Source organism: Rhinolophus ferrumequinum, chromosome 9 (genome assembly GCF_004115265.2).
Source record: "Rhinolophus ferrumequinum isolate MPI-CBG mRhiFer1 chromosome 9, mRhiFer1_v1.p, whole genome shotgun sequence".
NCBI lineage: Eukaryota > Metazoa > Chordata > Mammalia > Chiroptera > Rhinolophidae > Rhinolophus > Rhinolophus ferrumequinum.
Genome location: NC_046292.1, coordinates 80,706,677 through 80,729,260, shown reverse-complemented (window position 1 = coordinate 80,729,260; position 22,584 = coordinate 80,706,677). Strand labels below are relative to the sequence as shown.

General features: G+C 34.7%; 1 protein-coding gene across 1 annotated transcript in view; it reads right to left on the bottom strand.

The window, feature by feature from the left end:
• RANBP9 (RAN binding protein 9) overlaps positions 1–22,584 on the bottom strand; it is an 81,331-nt gene that overhangs the window by 5,483 nt on the left and 53,264 nt on the right. Inside the window, exons 6-12 of the mRNA XM_033115926.1 lie at positions 18,958–19,142; positions 15,422–15,534; positions 13,965–14,073; positions 12,568–12,758; positions 10,800–10,944; positions 7,138–7,259; positions 5,266–5,417 (exon numbers count right to left, since the gene is read on the bottom strand). Of these exons, the coding sequence (XP_032971817.1) occupies positions 5,266–5,417; positions 7,138–7,259; positions 10,800–10,944; positions 12,568–12,758; positions 13,965–14,073; positions 15,422–15,534; positions 18,958–19,142 (1,017 nt within the window). The remainder of the gene's footprint in view (positions 1–5,265; positions 5,418–7,137; positions 7,260–10,799; positions 10,945–12,567; positions 12,759–13,964; positions 14,074–15,421; positions 15,535–18,957; positions 19,143–22,584) is intronic.

Below are 22,584 nucleotides of genomic sequence, written 5' to 3'. Positions count from 1 at the left end.
TCCTCCCTAGTCTGACACAGCTAACTAAGTATCTCATTCACATCAGACTTCTTGTCCCAATTACCATAACGAAAGTTCTTTGAAAACTAAAAAATTATTTACTGTACTATTTTGAGTAGCTGCTGAATTCCCTGCAGCTACTCATAGGTGCTGGGACAGGGAAGAAGCTTCAATACAGCTGCTGATCGCAAGACCTGCTGCTTACGGCTTTTAAGGTATTTTATGCATCCCACATGTTAGCAGGTTCTATTTCCTGGTTGCCCCAAAGCAAATTCATTGACGGAAAAAAAATATTAATATTCTATATCCTATAAAGCTAACTCGAATCAATCATTATTTCAAAAGACTAATTAAGCTTTGCTCAAGACTTAATTTATCCCACAGCCATCTATCTAATGAGGAACCATCCCCATACTACAGCTAATTTTAAAAGATATACTGAAGAATTGTCCAAGGAATAATTGGTACATAAAAACGTGAAGCACAAAACTATCCTCTGGGGTCTACATATCCGGACATGCTACCAGAAAGGTAAAATGTCACAAATGTCAAATCAAGACCACTCTCCTGTTTACACCTTCTAGTATTTAAAACAAAGATAATAATGATGGTAGTAATTTACTGGGCACTCATACCGTGTGAGGCAATGTTTCAAGCACTAACGTGGATCATCTCATTGAATTCTCACAATAACCTTACAAGGTGGATACTATTACGCCCATCATTCAGAGATGCAAACTGGGGCAGTAAGAGGTTAGATCACACAGCTAGTACTGTACTTCTTTTAGATGCAATTCCTCTTCACTATCTAAATATTAAAAGGAAAAAAGGCTAAAATTCTGCTCAAGCATTTGCAATACAATTCAACAAATACTTATTGCACAACTGAGGACTGATCACCAGGACTTGGTTTCAAGGACTCACACAGTCTTGTGGGGAAGACAGACACGTAAGTAAGTAACATACAGTATACTGTGTCACATGATGCAATCACAGAAAAAGGCCCAAGCTACATGGATACTAAGGCGGAGAAAAAGGCATGGGTGGAACCATGGTAAGAGGTTAGATCCTACAATGCCTCCAAAATCACACTAAAAAGCTTCAATTTTTTGCCAATAAGGCAATGGAATTTTAAATATAGGAGTGATCTGGATCAGATTTGATTACAGAAGAATCACACAGCAATACCATGAAACATAGCTTGCAAGTAGAGTGAAGGTGTAAGCAAAACAACTAAAACCCTAAAAACAAGTTGACAGCATCACCTAGAACTTTATTATTCAACGGGAATGACATCAACAAAGCAACATTAATGGTTTAAATCTTATGGTAAAATATAATTGGTGACAGTAACTGAAGACACGCAGTTAAGGCAGCAGTGCCACTGGCACATTCCTCTATTACTGCTGCTACATTGGTGGTTTCTGGGAAGTGATACTACAGCAATGCTCGTATGTACCAAGAGCCACAATAAATCTATCCTTTGGATTCAATAATTAGGACCTTATCCCAGTGGAATATTTTTAAGGAAGAAACAAGGATATATGATAAAGGTGTTCACTAAAGCATTTGAATAAAACCAAATAAAGTCTAGCAAGAGAGCAATGCTTATCTAAACTGATATAGCAACACAATAGAATATCATGTAGCCATTTAAAAATAATTGTAAACAATGCACAGAAACTGGAACTAAATTTTTATGACAATAAATAAAAACAACACAAAACAGGACAACTAAAATTACTAACTAGGTAAAATATAAGCACATCTGATTTAAAGCACAAAACAAAAGTATCTGTGAAACATAGTGCATGGCATTATAGGTTACTGTTTATTTTTAAAAATTACCTCCGTGGGAATAACTTCTGAGGGAAATGTGACATCATTTAGGTAGGATTCTCCAACTGTACTTACACTCGACTTAAAATCTGGAGCAGTGTGTACACAGGGGGAGTCTAAATGGCTCCAGTCCTGCTTCACTGACTACCTGAAGCTCCTTGCCAGCTGGGGCATCACCCACACCTGACTCCCCACAGGCCTGCAGCAGTCCTCGCCCACACTGCCGAAGTTCCACAAACAGCTGCTGAACAAAATCAGGCAGATCTCTTGGGAGCCACTGGCAGATTTAGGCAGGTAAGGAACAAAAAGACAACAGGGAAAGAGGAAAGGAAGGCTGAGAGAACTAGAAAAAAGGGCTGCTGCAGGAACTCCCTCCACCTGAGTACCATGGGTGGGCTGCAATCTGGCAGTCACTCACCACTCCACCACCCAGGGGAAGCAAAACACACCTGGCATCTTACAGTAAAGCATTTAGGTAAACCTTACCTTCAACTTTAACCAAATCATTCTCTCCATATTTATGTATGTATGATTCAGAAGTTCAGTTCATACAAATCCAGAAAAAAATAAAAATATCCTACTACAATAACATGGGACCTGACGTGAAGAATAAAAGGAAAAGGAATAATTTCTAAACCTTCTCAACAACCGCAAAAAAACTTTTCCTCTTCATGTTGCCCTCAAATCTTCCAGCCTTGTTCTTTAGGTACTTGTAAGTTAGATCAGTCACTCAGCCTATCTGGACCAAGGAAAGTTTGGGGAATGGGAAGAAAGCAGCTCAGAATACTAAGGAAGTCCCTAACGCAGTTGCCATTTGTTTAAAAGTCAGAGGTGCAAAATCAAAGCCATCTATATTCTTTAGATGAAGATGAATTACATATTAACATAATTCAGTATATAATCAAGGAATATCTTTGAGAATAGGCCATGTAATACCATTTCTGAGCTTCATGCAAATTAGAATCAAAGAGTGTAAGCTGACTGAGTGAAATCTTAAATTTTCACAGGCACTACATAAATCACTCCATCATGCTCAATCAGCATCAAGTTTTAACAAGTCAAATTAACTGCTGTAAAAAAAAGTCTACGAATTCTTAAAAACATAATATTAAATGTCAACTGTAATTAAAAAAAATAGTCATGGGGATATACAGAGCATAGGGAATAGTCAATAATAATGTAATAACTATGTAGTGTCAGATGGGTAATAGATTTACTGGAGTTATCACTTTGTGAGGTATATAAATGTCTAATGACTATGTTGTTTTGTACACCTGAAACTTAAAAAAGATCACAAATTCTTAAAAACATCTCATTCCCAAATATCCCTTAAATAACCGTTCTCAAAATACAGTCCAGGGACAGCTGGGTCTAATACCTATTCATGGGTTTTGTAAAGTCAGAACTATTTCCATAGTAATACTAAGATACCACTTTCATTTTTCTCATTCTCTCACAACTGTACAGTGGGGTTTTCCAGAGGCAACATGATGTGTGATGTCACAATAGATTGAATGCAAAGGTAGGTCTGAGAATACAGATTATCTTGATTAAACGTAGCATTAAAGAGATTTGGGGAAATGTAAAGCAATGCCACCCTTCTCATTTTTTATTTTATTTTAGGAAGATAATTATTTTTCATAAAAATGTGTTATTAAATGGATTTATTGTTATTTTTAAATTAATTTTAGTTTTCGTTCTAGTTTGTAGTATAGTATAAAATCTATAAACTCTTTGGGAATCTTTAATAGTCTCCCAAAGTGTCTAGATGCCAAAAAGGTGGAGAACCATTGCCCTAAAACATCTTCAGTGTCTAGCAGAGAAGTACTCAGTTTCCCAAAAGGATAATTTTAGATACCTAAAATCACTTAATAATAAATAATAATAAAGGCTGAGAAATAAGTTTCTTCTTAGCACTCTTGATGCCATAAAAGGTTCTACAAAATTGCACTGTGATGAAAATTCCCAATCTGGAAAAATTAGTTATACTTTTCAAATTAAGTCAACCTCAATTTAATAAACATTCATTGAGTATCCAGCCGCTATATGCATTAGGTATATTTAAAAGGAGAGGAAGTTAAGGAAGTTAAATATTAAGACCTCAAAGAACTCTTAATCTTATAGGGCAAATGTGGACCGCCATTTTCCTAATAGTATATAAATGTCTGATTTGACTTTTTAAATGAAAAGCAATTCAAATTACATAATCCACCAATTTTCTTTTATTTACCAGAAAAATCAAAATTTAACCATTATTTTTTTTTGATAGTTGAGGGTCACCAACAGAATAGCAGTTGTGCTATCCAGCAGATGAAGCACTGAATATGTTGAATACACCTTCCCACCTCAGCTACTGAAAATACAAGACTGTACGCCTTTAACTGGAAGTGTACATCGGGGGCTCCCTCACCCATCCTAGGCGAGGCAGGTAAGTTCTGTCTACACAGATGCCGTCCTGAGGCTATATGCAGGTAGCTGTTTGATTCTTGCTGTTTTTATGTTTCATATTCAGTGCTACTAGATGTGGGTGCCTGATGCACTGACTCTCAGTTTGGGTCAGGAAGGGGCGGCAGGAGCCTTGCCCTTTCCTACCGTATACGTTACACGCATCAGTCTCAAGGCCACTACATTCATGTATCTGTCCTTTGCTTTGTGAATTTCTTTCAAAACATTCAGGAGAAAATGTTTATAATTTACGACCTTTGATCCTAACCTAACGCAGGATAAAAACCCAAAACAACTGTTAGGTTAATGTTTCATAGGCTTACAGGGCTGGTAGGACTTTTTTGAGTACAGGGAAGAAAAACAAACTTTTAAAGAGTGGTAACATCCCTACAACTAATTGCAGTGCTGACTTAGGGAGGGGAAAACTCCTCCACCTTCAACTGATCATTGTGGCATACTTACTAAACTGTTTAAATTGTATCCATCTTACTAGCTACTATAAACGTCAATCCAGAAAAGACCTAAAAATGTATTAACTATTCTGGCTTCAAAGATGACCCAAATCCTTCATCAATTATCATCAAAATGAAAACCATGTATTACATATTCAATCTGCTGCAACCCCGAACAACGTTTACTAAATAAAAATATCTCAAATTTATAGTTTTATCAGCACACTCACAGTAACTGCCAATTACACAGCTGAGAAAGTAGGAAAGTAAGTTGACAAAGTGCACACAACACTGAGAGGTGGCAGAAGTGGGATTAAATCGCTATTTTTTTTTTCCTTGAAATTCAGTGTTCTTTCCAGGACAGCAGAGCTACCCGGCTCCACTGAACACTTTCACCCTCAAATGGGCAGGAAGCCAGGGAGTTCATGTCCAAGTTTCACAACAATTTCTAGTACTGCTCAGTATTTTACAAAACTATAATTTAGTTCCCTTGATGCATTTATAATTGATCAAGGGAAAACAAATTTACCTTCAACATTTTTTTGTTTGCTGTGTTCTTGCCACATTCTCTCCTCAGTTGTTCACTCATGGCTTGTAACTCTCTTCCAAAGTGAATCATTCTTTCTATGGCGGCTTGACTTCCTCCACACAACTGGCGTCTTAATTGACTTGAATCAACTTCTGTAAGCAAAACAAGTGTTTTACCACCTTACCAAATGGAAGGCAATGACCATAAATTGCTGATAACATTTTGTACATTTCATTTAGTAACTATTACCTAATATTTTCTCTAAATATGCAGATTTATTTTTAATTTAATATGGAATTTTGCAGCTAAAACGTATGCTTTATCTAGGTCTCAAGAGTCTAGGATCCAATATCTAGCATGCAGTTGAAAGTCAGGTGACAACCTCTCTCAGTGTTAGGAAGTACCTATATGTCAGGGAAAATTTTATGAAAAGTTAAGCACAATTCTCTAAAACTACATTAAGCAACATAAAGAAAAAAATAACTGCCTCTCAAACTACTTTAACTGACATAGAATATAGATAGAATAAAATGATTCCTGGAATCTAAAGACAGGAGAAATGATTTTAATAAAAACACAGAAGACACCATATTATACTAACAAAAAAGGATAATTGCACTACTTTTAGAAAACACAATTTTACAGTATACATCTTGGTTGACAATAATCACTGATCGATAATGTAACCATTTAAATCACTAATAACAATTCGTTAATGATGATAGTTAATATTTACTAAGCACTTACTTTGCGCTATTAGCTTTTCACAGATTAGTTCATTTTATATCCACAATGACCTATGAGGCAGTTATTATAGTAGCCATTTTACAGATGAAGAAACTGAGGCACAGAGCTCTTAAGTAACTTGTCCAAGGTTACACAGCTAGTAAGTGGCAGTTGCAGAATTTGAATCCAGATAATCTGGCTCTAGAACTCTTGCTCTTAATCACTATGCTTAAATTACTCTTTGAACGTTGAGGTTGCTGATACCTAAGAAATCTAGACTGTCTTTTAAATCATATTCCTTGCTTGAAAAAGTGAATTACATATTAGAACACATAATCCTCAACAACAGGTAGTTGTATAAATAATAAAAGAATAGCTTTGCATTTATAAAGTAGTTTCTTACACATACTCTTAGAGATCAGAAAAAATACCTTTTAACCTCAAAATATTAAGAAATCTAATGTTGCCATGGAATTCTGACAAATAATAATTTATAAGTTCCAATAATTTTCACTTTCCAACTGATGATGAAGTTTGCTGATGGTTTAACTTCATGGTACAATTTACTACACAAGTTGTCAACAAAGTAAAATTAAGCATGCTACTGCATCTTTCAGCCACTTATTTTTTTGGGGGGAAGGAGTCATACTTAAGCACCTATTACGTGCCCAGGCAGTGAACCATGTAAAGCCATAAAATGGCTTATATATTCACATATATAAATGAATTCACATAAAATGAATTTAAGAAATTGATTAGAATGTATAAAATCATCTCTACCCATTTCGCCTTTACTGGCTATATTGAAGTAAGTGTAAAAATTTTTCCAACCTTAAATATCCTAAAGGATATTTAACACTGATAAGTTGGTACTGCTGCACTAATGACAGCACTAAATATGAGCCAAAACAGACTGTTCAGCAAAGAAATCTCTAGCACTTAACTTCGGAAAGTACTGAAAAGTAACTACTCGGTTTAGCAACCCACTCTCACAAGTTAAAGAGAAGTAATATGTATTTCTATCAGATCAATGACACATACATCTTTAAATTTGATTTATGCTCATCACTGTGAATCAGTACAAGTAAAAACATAACCTTGTAGTCATCATTTTTTATTAAAAATGTAAGAAATATCACTGCAGACCCATTTCGGTGTCACAATCTTCCATTTCGTGGTCATGTTTAGAGCTACCATTTAGGAAACCATTGGATGAAGTTTCTCCAACTCCATTGGAGTAGTGATCTGTTTCCATGTCTACATCATTACTGAAAACGAAAAAACAAACCTAATTTTAGAAATCGCATACTTGCAGCTTAGTTTAAAATAAATTACTACTCAACTACATAGCCTACTTATAAACTGACTTCATAAGGCAACAGCAATCTGCAAAAAAAAATATTTAGTTAAATCTTGAATGTACTGAAAGCCAAATATGTAGCTTTTTTTTTTTTTTAAACAAATTTGTACTCTTGGAGATGTACTAAAATGTACTGGTTTCATGACTCTTTGTATCAATATGGAAAAATCATACGTTAGCACATACTTTACACTATTTTTCAAACTGAGATCTTCATCATTCTTTGTTAATTAACTCTTGCCCCAGCAGCCCTCGTGCTTGCCCCAGCATTCATTTCCAGCATGTAGGGGAAAACTACTCTCTCCAAACAAAGTATTCCTGGAGCCCACTTCACCTCCTTTCTGCCCTCACATTCAACTAGCTTCTCAACTTTTTCTTTAACAGTCTTGACACTTTGGCATTTGTCCTCACTACTTAAAAACATACCCTCTTCTCAAAGGTAAATAATCTTAAAAACTATTCAGTCTCATCCTCTCATACCTTTCCAGTGCCCAAAACTATTTTTTTTCTCACAGGCTTGCTTTCTTTTCTTTTTTTTCTTTTTATGTTAAGTGTGTTTTTCCAGGACCCATCGGCTCAAAGTCAAGTAGTTGTTCCAATAGATGTGGAGGGCGCAGCTCACAGTGGCCCATGTGGGGATCAAACTGGCGACCTTGTTGTTAAGAGAGCCTGTGCTCTAACCAACTGAGCAACCAGCCACCTCTCTCACAGACTTTCTTATTGGCTAAAGATTCTAAAGTATTGCTAAATTTTAATTTTAACAATGCTGATTTGGATAGTTGGGGTGTTTCCAATTTTCACTCATTTCACATTTACTGAATGAATCCCTATGTGCCAGTAACTGTATCTGGACATAATGAAGTTGTTCCTTCCGATCCATCCACACTCTAAGCTACAATAAATATTATGATTCTTCTATGAAGAACCAGGTAACAATTATAAAGCCCAGAAAGAAAAGCTTGATGCAAATTTAGGAAATACTTAAATGAAAAATAGCTTTTCTCATTAAAAAAGCTATGTATATTCATTTTTAAGGAAAAAGAACATCGAATGCAGGCGAACAAAAGCACTCTAAGCATAATGTCACCAGAGGTTACCTACCACTGGTGGTCAGTTTGTATTGTGTGTGAGTTAAAGAGTGTGTGTGCACGTGCGCGCGCACTTGTGTGGGTGTACACACACTTCTGTCAGTGAAACCTATTCCCTAAAAGGACAGAGAGAGACCTAGGAAACGCGGGGGCTATGGCCCTAGAACTCCTTCATCAATCAGAAAAGCTTGTTTAGCATCTTGACGAACTTTGAGAATTGATAAGAAAAATCAAATTTTAAAAATTGTTTAATTTAATATAAATCCTTAAGATCACAGCTTTTAGTGATATTAATAATATACTACCATAAAGAGTTTTTTTGACAATTCAATATAGTATTTTAGAGGGATTCTTTCATTCAACACACATTCAAGGGCCTCTGAGCCATGTTCCCTGCCAGGTGCTAAGGATATAATGAAATAGCTTCTACCCTCTAGGAGCAAACAGCCTATTAAAAGCTAATAAAGTTATTATATTTCAGAGGATCAGGACTATGATAAAAGTTAATCACAAGGAGTGATACACCATTTGGCAGGGATGTAAGTCAAGGAAAACATCCTGGAAAAGTTAACATCTGACCCTGAGTTTTAACTAACTTGAACAGAAGTTAGGGTGGAGAAGAGGGAGGGTTGGGAGAAGAGGATTTCAGATGGAAGTATAATGCACAAGTCTGGAAGTCAGAAATCCCGGGAAGTAGTCTCAGTTCTGCAACTTACTAGCTACTGGTTACTGACCTTAAAAAAAGTCATTTACTTTTCTGGTATTCAGCTCTACATCTGTAAAATGGTTTTAACAGTTAATACCACCTTTGTCTATTTCACAATATTGTTGTAAGTAAAGCCATTACCAACTATAAAATAACCATTACTGTTTAACAGTTTAAGGAATTTAAAAGCTTACTTTCTTCTCCTTCACTACTGCAAAGGAGAATGCCGTGTCATCACTTCCTTCTTTTACGCTTCCTTCCCTGAACTTAGGTAATAACAAGTCCCTTTAACAACTTCCTACCATTAGGATACTATTTAAGAGAAAAACCCACCAAGTGACTGCAATCCTACCCTCAAAAAATGGCAGAACCCTCTATCAACGATAAAGTACTAAAGTACCATAAAGTCTGATAAAGTACTAAAGGCTTAACTTTAAATTTCCACACATAATTTCTACTACAATATTCTAATTTTTCTATTTTTAGTACGTCACCTCTACTGTGAAAGACTACCTTGACCTCTACAAAAGACCATCACTTTTTCTACTGTTCTCACACTTCTGTGGACTTCCATTATAACCTGTACCACACAATACCACTACTTCAGTAAGTTTTTGTCACTGGTGATAGATAACCTTGAAATTCTGATAAATCTCCAAATTTGCAAAAAGATTTTTTTATATACTCCTCTCTCCAGAATATTTCCATTAAGATTCCATGCTAAAAGTTAGGTTCTCTCTACTTTGATGAGAAAATGTTGCACTGAGAAATATTCCCCCAAAATGCAGTGTGACCAATCCATGTTATAACCAAACCAAGATCAAATTAATAAAATCTAACCATTATTTTTATGGGAAAAAAAATTACCATTCCACTAGTCCTGAGCCAATTGAGATTTAGATGCTGGATGACGTGGGCAAGCTGAATTGCTAAGAACTTGCTTTCACACACTAGTGTCCAATTCAAGTGATTACATTTCAGGAGCCTTTAGGTTTTAAGCACATTGAACCTGAGTACGTCATAGTAGAGTGATACAGACACTTCTTACCTCTAACTTTGGTGTCAGAAGAGGCGTGCTTCCTGTCTAGCAGAATGCCTGACACCCACCAGATCCCCAATACTAATCCTCACGCTCTATGTTTGCTAAAGGAGTTAACCACATCTGCTATATACAAGCTACTTAAAGATCAGCTCTCAAAAATGTCTTTGTAAAGTTAGTTATTTGTAACTCAGGATAATGTTCTACACGTTTACACCAAAAAATGCACATATCGGGGAAAAAATAGTTGTAAACATATCATATGTTAATCCTAGATGTTAAATACGCTACTGTGACTTGGAAACATAACAAATGGCATTTACGTGATCATCTGTATAGGTTTGTGGTGGCAGGAAGATTGGATTTGTCCTTATAACCCCACTAGAGGAAAGAGGGAATGGAGAGTAAGAGGAAGGAACAAAGGAAAGAGCCTATGTGCACATGAAGACTGAAAAGCTTTGGGGAACTCATTTTTTCATCCTTTTATTTTCTAAGGGCTTAAGAAAGCCCAGACCCCCATTACTCCATCTAACTCAATCTTTTCAAATTATTAAAAATGGTGACACTTATACTTAGGTTGCTCCTAGTAATGCAGGAGATAGGGAAATCACTTACCTGGTGAAGTTATTAACCTGCTGTGATCTTGACATATTTATACTGTTCAATTCTGGTACATTCAAATTGGATGACTGGTGTTTACTATGACAATATGACTGATGTGCTTTATTTGATATTACACCATTACTACAACTTTCAAAACCTGGAGGAAACAAAAAAGAAAAAGATAGCTCATGAAAACACAAACACACACTATTTTATTAGGTTGTAAATAATGTACCCATGTTCTGGTTTTTGTATTTAAAACTCATATAATACAGGAGAGTCAACAGACTATTTAAAGAGCAAACAAACGATTCATTTCTTTGAAAGGCTGTAAGTCTACTTAATTGTGAGCTGTAACTATCATCTCCTCTAACATTACTGAAGGCTTCATTGTGGATCTAATTTAATCCTCACAACCCCTCATGAGGGCAGTGTTACCATCACCCCCACCTTACATATGAATATACTCAGCTTAAGAATTGGTCCAAGCCTGAAGTGACTGTGTGATACTCAAGAGGGGTAGTGGCTAAGGATACAAACATGCATTGTACGGGATGGTGACATAAATACAGAGTTATTATAGTAATGTAGAAAGTTATATGCTGATTGAGAAAAAACAAAGGTGTTACTCTACTCTATGAAAGGAAACAGTATTTGACTTCTGTTTTAGAAAGTTAAATGGACAGAGGAAACATAACACCTTGGGGAAAAACAGAATGAAAAAGTCAAGTAAAGAAGAAAAAGAAGGGAAGGATCAGAAATAAACCTGTAGAAATGATGTCATAAAAGCCAAGAAAGGAGAGAATTCCAATTAAGAGAATACCAAAAGCCTTGTAGAGTATAAGGCTGGTGAGCCAAAAAGGGACAGGAGGAAATGAAGGGGCAGAGTGGACTCCTGCAAGAAGCCAGCTGGGAAAGAAATGGCAGGCAGCCAGCTGGATGTGGCGACTGGTGGCCTACGACATCACAGCCACATCACCACCTTTACATTTAAACTTCACTAAAACACACAACTGCCTTTTCATTACCAAATATCTATGACTTAATTTCTAGAGACAATTCTAGAAATTGGCCTTCATGTATGACGATCTGCTATAATAACCTATTCTCAGAAACAGATCTTCATGTTACTAAAAACACACCCACTATTTTTCTTCCAGAACATCTTGAGACCAACTATACACGTGCAAAACAGCTACACAGACGAGTCTAGATTCCCCCCCATTTCTTCTGCCTCCCCTGCCACTCCAGTTCAGGCCGTTGTTTCTCAGTCTAGTTGTGTAAGACACGGCTCCCTGGCCCAAGCTGGTGTTATGAGCCTTGCACTTCCCCCATCTCCCCGGCTGAGGCAGTCGGTCACCAGTCATTGGTCAGCTGTTCATAGCAGCTCCCGGCCACTCACGATGGCTGCTGGCCACTCATGGCAGCACAGAATAGCCCACGGCAGCACACAGTAGCCCACGGCCGCTCATGGCTGCCGGCGACACTGGCTGCTCCTGGCAGCAAACAGCAGCCCATGGCAGCTTATGCCGACCTCGGGCTGCTCACGGCAGCCCAGCTCCAAGGAGAGCCATTGTTCACAATCTTAGCTGTAGAGGGCGCAGCTCACTGGTCCATGTGGGAATCGAACAGGCAACCTCGGTGTTAGGAACACAGTGCTCCAACCACCTGAGCCACCGGGCTGGCCCAGAAGTGTCTAGATTTTTAAAAATTTTATTTTGGTTCAAAAATATAAAGAAGGGCAAAAATGTAAAAATAATGGCATAAGACTGAGTCTCACCAGAAAAATGTGCAGTATTTCCTTTGCCTGATGCTAAATTGTGGATATTCATTCCATGGCTGGGGCTCATACTTGGACTACTAAAAGGTCGAGGACTAACAGGATAACTGTCTTGAGATTTTGGACTTCGGCCTCCCAAACATCGTACTTCACTATCTGTACCATTCACCATTTCTATAAACTGACGAACTCTAAAAAAAGAAAAGAAAAATTTACTTAGATAATTTTTAAATAGCTGTTTGTTTATTTAATAGCAACAGAGTTCTGAAAGGAGATATTTTAAGAACTTGTATTGATCAATAACTTTGGCCTTCAGATAATATGCTAAAAATACTAAATATGGTTTCATATACTGTATTGCATAGAATGAATTTAAAACTTCCAGAAAAATGAAAATTATAATGCAAAATACTATCTTAATCAAGATTTATTAAGAAAACAAAAATCTATCTTTAGCTATAATAAGCAAAATCAAAATGGACTTTTAAGCTAAGAATAATTTAATCAAAATAATATTTGCACTTGGTAGCAAATCAAGTAGTACACAAGAACATGATGGGGCTCCCACAGATATTTCTACACCTCTATCCACAGCAGCATAGTCACAATATCCAAAAGTGGAAGTAACTCAAATGCGTATTAATGGATGAGTAGATAAACAAAATGTGGTCTATACGTACAAAGGAATATCATTCAGCCTTCAAAAGGAAGGAAATTCTGACATGTGCTATAACATGGATGAATTTTGAGGACAATGTGCTAAGGGAAATAAGACAGTTACAAAGGACAAATATTTTATGATTCCACTTATGTGAGGTACCTAGAGTAGTTAAATTCGAGTTCACAAAGAGAAAATAGAATGGTGGTTGCCAGGAGCTGGGGGGGGAGAAGAAATGCGGAGTTAGTGTTTAATCGATACCAAGTTTTGGTTTGGGAAGATGAAAAAGGTTCTGGAGACAGATGGTTAGCGTTGGTCGCAAAACAATGTGAATGTACTTAATACTACTGAACCGTACATGTAAAAATGCCAAGTTTTATGTTATGTACATTTACCACAGTTTTTAAAAATGTCTGTGACTTACTTATAAGATACTTTGCAGAAGAAAAAATAGATTCTCACCTTCTAAATAAGATTTTCCACATTTTGAAACATAAGATTTTCCACATTTTGAAACACAGAGATAGACTGACAGAAGAGCAAACACACAGCAAAAGATGCCATCTGCTTATAGTCCTCAATACAAGTGTTTTTTATAACCTGTTGCTTAAATGTGCTGTATTACAAAATTATATGTAAATATCTAACACAAGGTAAAAAATTAAAACATGGGAATAATTTTGGTTACATACAACACACATTCATATAATAAATATAACATTTTATTAAATAAACTCACTTTAATGTGAAAAGAAGATTTGGATTTCTTTCAAGTAAACTTGGGTATAACTGTTGTGTTGTTTCAATGGCTTCTCCCATTCTTCCTGCTAACACCAATTTCTGAATTCCTATTTAGAAAAAGAGAGCAAATGATTAATTTTTAAGAGTAGAAACATAACTTAGTGGACTCTCAACAAAAAAAGACAGTAAAATATTTTTAAGTTACTGTGATTAATTTCCATTAAGTGATGAAGGGAAATAGTTTCTATTAGGTGATGAAGGGAAAATTTCAGACAATTAAAAAATGAGAAAAACTAGTACTTTCATTACTATTTAAAAAAATCACAAATTATCATACAAGTAATATAGGAAAAAGACCTCTAAAGCAATGTTGAAGTATTAAACACTAATTTATATTTATGGTATACATGGTGTTGATGGTTTCACGATATATACTGCCGATATATACTGATCTCCAAACTCATCAAATTATATTCACTAAAAATGTACAGCTTTTAATATGGCAGTCATATCTTTTAAAGTAGTTTTTTAAAAAAGACACTAAGGAACATTAAAGAAACAATATCAAAAATGTTTTATCAAATATAAGAACCTTTGAACCCATAACTAAATGAATGCTGGACTTTGAGTTAGGATCTGAATTCAACAGCCACTCATTGAGCATTCCTTGTGTCAGATATTTGTTAAATTAGATAACGAGGATACAAAGAGTTAAGTGATCATCTGTTCACCAGAGCTTGTCACAGTGAGAAGACAGACAACCATATAATAGCCGTAACACAATATAGTCAGGGTCATTATAGGTTCATGACCCATAAAACAATTGTTTTCATTCGTCATGATTTCACCCATCATGCTCTGTTTTTATGCCTATACTCTCACTGAGTCATACACTCCTTGATGGACTAACCACACCAATTTTAGGATGGCTAACTGTGGAACAGTTATCATGCTGACTTGCCCTTGTCAGAACAGGCCCTACTGCTCTGGCCTCAAGCACTAGGACCTAAGCAGTAAAACACTTAAGATCAATACTATCTTAAATTTAGATAGCAATTTAAATACAAAGACACTTATTAATAAATTTCTTTCACATATTATCTTCACTAACATCTAACCATGGGACAATACTTTATGTATTGAAAAAAAAATTTTATTAAATGTTTATTTTCTGAAAGCTCACGGAAACATTTTTAATTTTAAGGAAAAATGGTAAATATTTCTTACAGAAAATTCTCCAAAATTCCTTATTTCTACATGTAGAACATTAACAAGTCCTACGTGAATTATTTAAAGGTAATCTTCAAAAATGTCAATGCAAATAAATTTCAGAGGCATTGATTTAAATTAATCTACTTGGAAATTTTTAAGTTTGAAAAGAAAATTTCTAAACATCTATATAACCAAACCTGTAATCTGAAAACAAGTGTTAGCCATGTACCATAGTGTCCTTACTTTGTCTATTTTTAATGGAAGCTAATTCTTCTAGAACGGTCTGGTCTGTAGATCTGGCAAAGGCCTCTGCTGTGGCACAGTACCCATGGTGGACTAAATAAGATGAAACCATTCTTAAAATAAAAAGAAACACACAAATTTTAGTTAAGAGAATATATGCGTCATACTACAATTTACATAAACAAGGTCTCCTCTGGTGTTACAAAACACGTATTCCCTTGAAATAAGGCTTTAATAACCTCTACTTTGAAGTAACTTCAAAAAAATCTTTTTGCTCTTTCATGTATTTCTAAGAAGGTAACTGCAAATGCTATGTCGACATTACTCTCCCTAAAAATAAATATTACTAGAGAATCAAGAACACCCCAGTTTCCTCAGTTTCCTTCCTATTATTTCCCATTCTTATAGTCAGTCCTACTAACCACAGTTTGTTTCACATTTATAGGATTTATCCCAGTAAAGTATTCCCGTTTTGTAAAATAAAACACATTTAAAATAACAGATTAACTCTTTGTGTTCTATCTAGAGTTCAACCCCTTTCTTTACCCATCAGTTAACATTAGATGGGATCACAGGGTATGAACACAAGAAATACCGTATTTAGCCATGTATAATGCACACTTTTTTGCCCAAATTTGTGAGGGAAAAATAAGGATACATATTATACAGGCTTATCTATATAAATGTTTTTAATTATTTTTTAATTAAAGTTTATTGGGGTGACAATTGTTAGTAAAGTTACATAGGTTTCAGGTGTACAATTCTGTAATACATCATCTATATATCACATTGTGTGTTCTCCACCCGAGTCAGTTCTCTTTGCATCACCATATATTTGATCCCTTTTATCCTCACCTACCACCCCCACCTTTTAATTTTTTTAATGCTAATGAGTTAAGTGTAATAATACATACAGATACCAAAATTCCTTAATAATACAAAAAACAGGTACCTAAATATAAACAAATAAAAATTTGAATTAAAATGAAAGATTTTTCCCCCTGAAATTTTAGGCCAAAAACGTGGATGCGCTTTTTACATGGAAGCCCATTATACATGGTAAAATATGGTACTAAAGTGAACCTGGAGAGAGATCTTCCAGAAGAAAGTCTGAGAGTGATAACACTAATAATCGATGAAAAGTTGGCCTTCTAATCTAAATCAATTAGTATGACTGTGCACAGATTACTCAAAAATGATTTATACATAAGTGACACACTTCCAAGGAACAAGTTTATTTTTTAAAAAGCCATCCAGTGGTCAAAACACAGATTTACATCTAACCATAAAATGTTAAAAAAACTGTTGATTGGTTCAGCAATATTAACTCAAATAACCAATATACTCAAATGTTCAACTCTTTTTTTTTTTTTAATTTATTGGGGTGACAATTGTTAGTAAAATTACATAGATTTCAGGTGTACAATTCTGTATTACATCATCTATAAATCCCATTGTGTGTTCACCACCCAGAGTCAGTTCTCCTTCCATCACCCAAATGTTCAACTCTTAAACCTGCCTCTATCTGGCACTAAGGGACTATTAGAAAACAATGGGAAGCAACGGTTCAAAAAAGTGGGATTGAGAGGGCAGGGGGGAAAGTCCCCAAGAAACAGATTTTTTTCATTTTATTTCATCTAATTGTTCAAATTAATTTAAGAGAGTAGGGGAGAACCTTTTAAAATGGACTTTCCAGGAGGTCATGATGAGTTTCAATTTTGTGAAGAATGGGGTAGGAGTGGGGACCCTCATGGAACTCTGGTGACATTATCATGTGGATTCAGGAAAGTTATAATTGCCCCTATTCTAAATAAGAAGGTCTGACCAAAAGCCTCCAACTTAAGGAAATTTTAAAAATCTTACTAATTAGTTTTGATGCCATTTATTGGTACTTGCTGTTAGACATTTAAGAGGAGGTAAAAGGAACGAAAACCAAGGAACAATTAAGATAAATAATGTTTCCTCTACTGCTACCCTGCCATGATGCTCAGTGGTGACCATTTTTAAAGCATCAAAGGGATGTGACCCAAGAGAGCAACCTATCCTAGCTCTCACTGGTAACAACTATGGGATTCTGAGTCGGGGTTCATTATTCTGCCAACTGTGCCAGACAAAAACACTAGTGTAGAGCCTCTGTAATATCAGATAATATCTCTAGGAAAGAAGCATGTTCTCAGAATCGCTATCATTTCTTCCAGTCATTATCTCCTCCAAAAAATACACACAAAAGACATTATTAGATTTATAAATTTAAGATTGTTCAAAGCAATTTACAGACAGTTAAGATGAATTGTGTCAGACTGATGGTCTCTGAAAGCCTTTGCTATTTTCTTGGGTTAGATTAAGTAGTGAAAATGATTATTTAAACTTCCTGGTATTTATTTAATTTTTAAGTCTATATTTTCAGATTTAAGAGCTACCATTCAGCACTACTGACATCCAAGTGTCCCCTCTAGCTTTTCAGCAAAGGTATACCGTCCAAAAAGTTGACTACCACAGGGATTATATTTTCATGTTTCCATAATGAAATTCTACTTTTTCATAAAAAGCTCCCTAATAAAACAAACTGAATAATTTTAGTAAAGAGTCAGTTGAGATAAAGGTTATGCATCTTATGGTACTTGTACTGACACCCACTGTGTGCTCTGCTGCTGCCCATCCCCCTCCACTGTTATTACTGCCCCCTCAGTGTTTATCCTGCATTTAGGAACCCTAACTCCATGTTCATTGTTCCTTGGTTTTCGTTCCTTTTACCTCCTCTTAAATGTCTAACAGCAAGTACCAATAAATGGCATCAAAACTAATTAGTAAGATTTTTAAAATTTCCTTAAGCTGGAGGCTTTTGGTCAGACCTTCTTATTTAGAATAGGGGCAATTATAACTTTCCTGAATACACATGATAAATAACAAACATTTAGCAAAATAAGAGATACTAGTAAGCAAAAATAGCTGGTATTATTCTTATAAGGTAACTCATTCACTGGAAAAATTTAGCCAAATCCTGAAAAGTGAAGTGTATATATTAAGTCTGTATCCAGTATATAAACTATACCATTATTTTGACGCTTATTCTTACTGAGCAATTATTCTTTTCCCCCATAAATATATGAACTATTGCTGACCGACATAGTCAAGTTCATGTCTAAAAACACGATCCTGAATTATACAATCTAAATTATCTTTCGCATTGGCACTATTAATAGCTGAATCATGTAATCTATGGAAATCATTAAATCCTATTACTAAGGATAGCAAATGAATTATCCTAACCTAAGCAATCTAGTGTCACTTTATTTCCTCCATCAAATTAATAAACCAGACTAAAATATCATTCTGTATGTGCGCCACCAAATCAAACATTATTTTTAATAGTTTAAATATAGTGAATTACTTTTATAGATTAAAATATTAATACATTAAAATTAAGATATAAATGAGTAGATTAAAAAGCTTCAACAAATAATCTTTTGTACTAGAATAAAATGTTTTATAAAAATGTATTTTTAAATAATATCAATTCAAAATTCTTTCCTTACTTTTGTATCATGGTCTGCCATTCTCCTTCTCGATCTCCAATAGGAAACCGGTCTATCTGCGCCTGTATTTTGGTTCTCCACTCCCGCATGTAGTCTTCTATATCAAACACAAAAGGATGTTGCCCAAAATTGGCATCGACGACTTCTCCTGGTGTCTGGAGCCCAACAGTAGGATATAAATTTGGCTGTAAGACAACACATTTCACTCAGTGTCTGTCCCTTTTAAGTTAAAAATGTATTCATTCTTCCAAATGCTGCCTTTAAAGTAACACAACTACAAATTTACCTCATGAATATTTTAAAATCTCAATCCAAAACTAGTTGAGAAAACTAAAGCAAATGATCTAAATACAATGTGTCCTAGATGAAAAACATCACTTCATGTAATCTAATCACCAGGATAAAATATGAAACAACTTCAGCCACCTATTTTTATTTATTCAGAGACCATGTGGAAAACATACTAATAAATGAAGACAACTCTTGCTCTTAAGAATATGCCATATAGTACACAGAGATTCAAGTATAAACACGTAACACAGGTTTACCCTTTTATATATGATATATATGATACATTTCTAGAAACCGCATGTCAAAGCTAGTTACCAGACAACTACAATCCTCACTGGGCACGTGCTACTTTAAGTACTTTAAGTACCTGCACATTTGGGATGCCTTCATAAAAGGATGGTGATAACTAAGTAAAACAATGCCACTGAGAGTGGGGATTCTCCATATAAAAGACTCAAATGCACACATTTCAAGAGAGGAAAAGGATGGACTTAAATATTCAAATTCATAAAAAAATGCATTTAGATATACTCCACTATTTCTAAGCTAAACAATCAAATTTAATAGCTTCAAATATACCAAAAATGCCAGACTCTTTCTTCTGGCTCTATCACTAGTTGTTACATCCAAAAGAAGAATGAGCTACTGAATGTGTACTAAACGGCAGGTTTTAACCATTATCATAACCCTGTGAAGTAATTATTATCATTTGCATCACAAAAATAGAGAAATTGAATATTAGGGGCATATTAACTTGCTCATGGTCATCCTGCACTACCACCGAGGGGGGTCTGACACGAAATCTAAGTTCATTTTTTCTTCCTAGAACTCCAAATCCTACTTCGTCTTCACTCTTAGTATGTATGCCTTATTTCTATGGTTTAATGGTTATCACAAGTATTTTCAGTACAAAATTAGGTAAAGATGAAGAGAGGATAATTTGTATGTAAATGTAAGATGCTTAAATAGTTTTCACAGAGAAAACCTAAGAGAATATATTTAAAAACAATAGATCAACCCAAGTAACCAAAATCAGAAACAAAAGGAGTACTGTGTTAAAATATTGAGAAATATAGTTGCACTAAACTAGGGGGGAAAAAGGTATTGTAAGGTACACAAGTGTACACTGATTTTTAATACTCAACAAAACTAGCAAGTTAATAGAATTTTAATCTAAAGACAAGTGGGATACTTATACAACCTTCTCATTTCACTAGTGAGAAAACTAAGACCAAGAGTTTAAGGGATTTATCCAAAAGCACACAGCTTATTAATGGCACACATAAAGGATAAAAACAAATCCTGTCTCTCTACTTCTAGTACATTACTTCTTTCCATTAAATCCCATTACAAAAGTATGACATCCTTTAAAACAAAAAGTCTATAAAGCCAAAGACTCTTCATAAAGAAATCAATAGAGTAAGACAATCTTCATTAAGCAGAGTTTATAATCCTGACACTCAGAAATGTCCAAACAGAGATGCTTTTAAAATCGTTTGCTAAATTTTCTTGACAAATTCAGGAAAATAACTCCTATCAACACTATAAAAAAAATCACCATTTGTGAATACTCTGACAAAAATGTCCTATAAAAAAGTTTAAAACTTCAGTGACAAAACATGCCATAAATGTCAAGACAAATGGACTTCATAGGACAAAAATATGCCACACATGTAAGAAAGGATCAATATTCCAAATATAAAAACTACTCTCACAACACAGGAGGACAAAGATTACTAGTTCAATTAAAATACAGAGACACTTAACCCTCACTCAATTTTTTAAAATGCAAATAAAAACAAGATAATTTTTTTCTGCATATCAGGTTAAGATTTAAAAGACTGACAATACCTGGTGTTGATGAAGGTTGAGAAAATAAGCCCTCTCATCCACTGTACACAGAAATGTAAACTTATATAATCTTTTAAGAAAGAAATTTGGTAAAATCTATTAAAATTGACTAAGCAACTTCACTTGTAAGAATTTAATCCTACAGAAAAACAAACATGCAAAGATATGTGTTCTGTAGCATTATCTGCAATGGCAATTAAAATGTCCATTTATTGGTGGTATTATTATATACCACATTCATCGAAGCTCTGACTCCAGTAATTATAAGATATGCCATTATTCTGTGTCTAAGACAAAAATACTGTCCATTAAACTCTGACAGACCATAGATTCTAAGGTGCATCCCCATTTCATAACTATTAAAATATGAAAAAATGTGCACCTTAGAATTGTGGTAGTACATCACACATTATAATAACAAGCAAAAAGAAGAGTAAAAAAATGTGCATACAAAGATGTCCAATATATGTTACTAATTGAAGAAAGCAAGCTATAGAATAATGCATCAACTATGATCCCATCTTTTCTGTAAACATTTAAATGATGGATGCACTGGCTAGCCTAAGTTTACAAACAGATCTGGAAGGATATACACTCAATTTAACATAGTCATCATAACTAAAGAGGCTGAGATTTTGAGGAACTTCTCTTTTGAACATTTCTGTATTTATAAACATTCATTTGAATATTTAACACTATGTATTACTGCTGTAATCAGAAAGTGATAAAAAACTGAAAACAAAAAAGTAACTACACTATTTACACCACTTAACCTTAAAAAACTGAAGAATTTGAGGGAAGGGGATTAAGAAGATAGCCTTCAACTGGCTCAACTAAAAATTTAAAAATATATAACAATTTTTGACTTGTTATAGATTTCTACCAGCAGAATAAGGTAATGGTTTTTAATTTAGTCACAGTTGTTCAGCCATCATCACTAATTTTCATTTTCATCACTCCAAGAAGTAACCCCTACCTATTAGCAGTAACTTCCATTCCCATATCCCGATCACTGTAATCCCTGACAACCACCAATCTACTTTCTGACTCTACAGATTTGACTATTCTGGATATTTTGTATAAATGGAATTACACAATATATGGTGTTTTGTGACTGGTTTCTTTCGTTTAGTGTAACGTTTTCAAGGTTCATTCATGTTGTAGCATGTATCTAGATTATTGTTTTATGTAAAACAATGTTTCCCAGGAAATACTAACATTCTCACTCTCTCTCTCTCTCTCACACACAGTATCACTCCTGCCTATGTAGAATTAGACAAGTGAGAATAATTTAACTCTATGAAAAGACTAGAAAAACAGATCTCATTTCTATTACCCTATGAAAAAACAAAGGTAAGTATTAAAAAATACTATTCAAAAGCTAAATATACACAATAAAATCATATTCTCAATAGCAGTTGTATTCTATTATATAACATTGAAAAGATTTTTTTCCACGAAAAGGAACACAAATAATGTACGTAT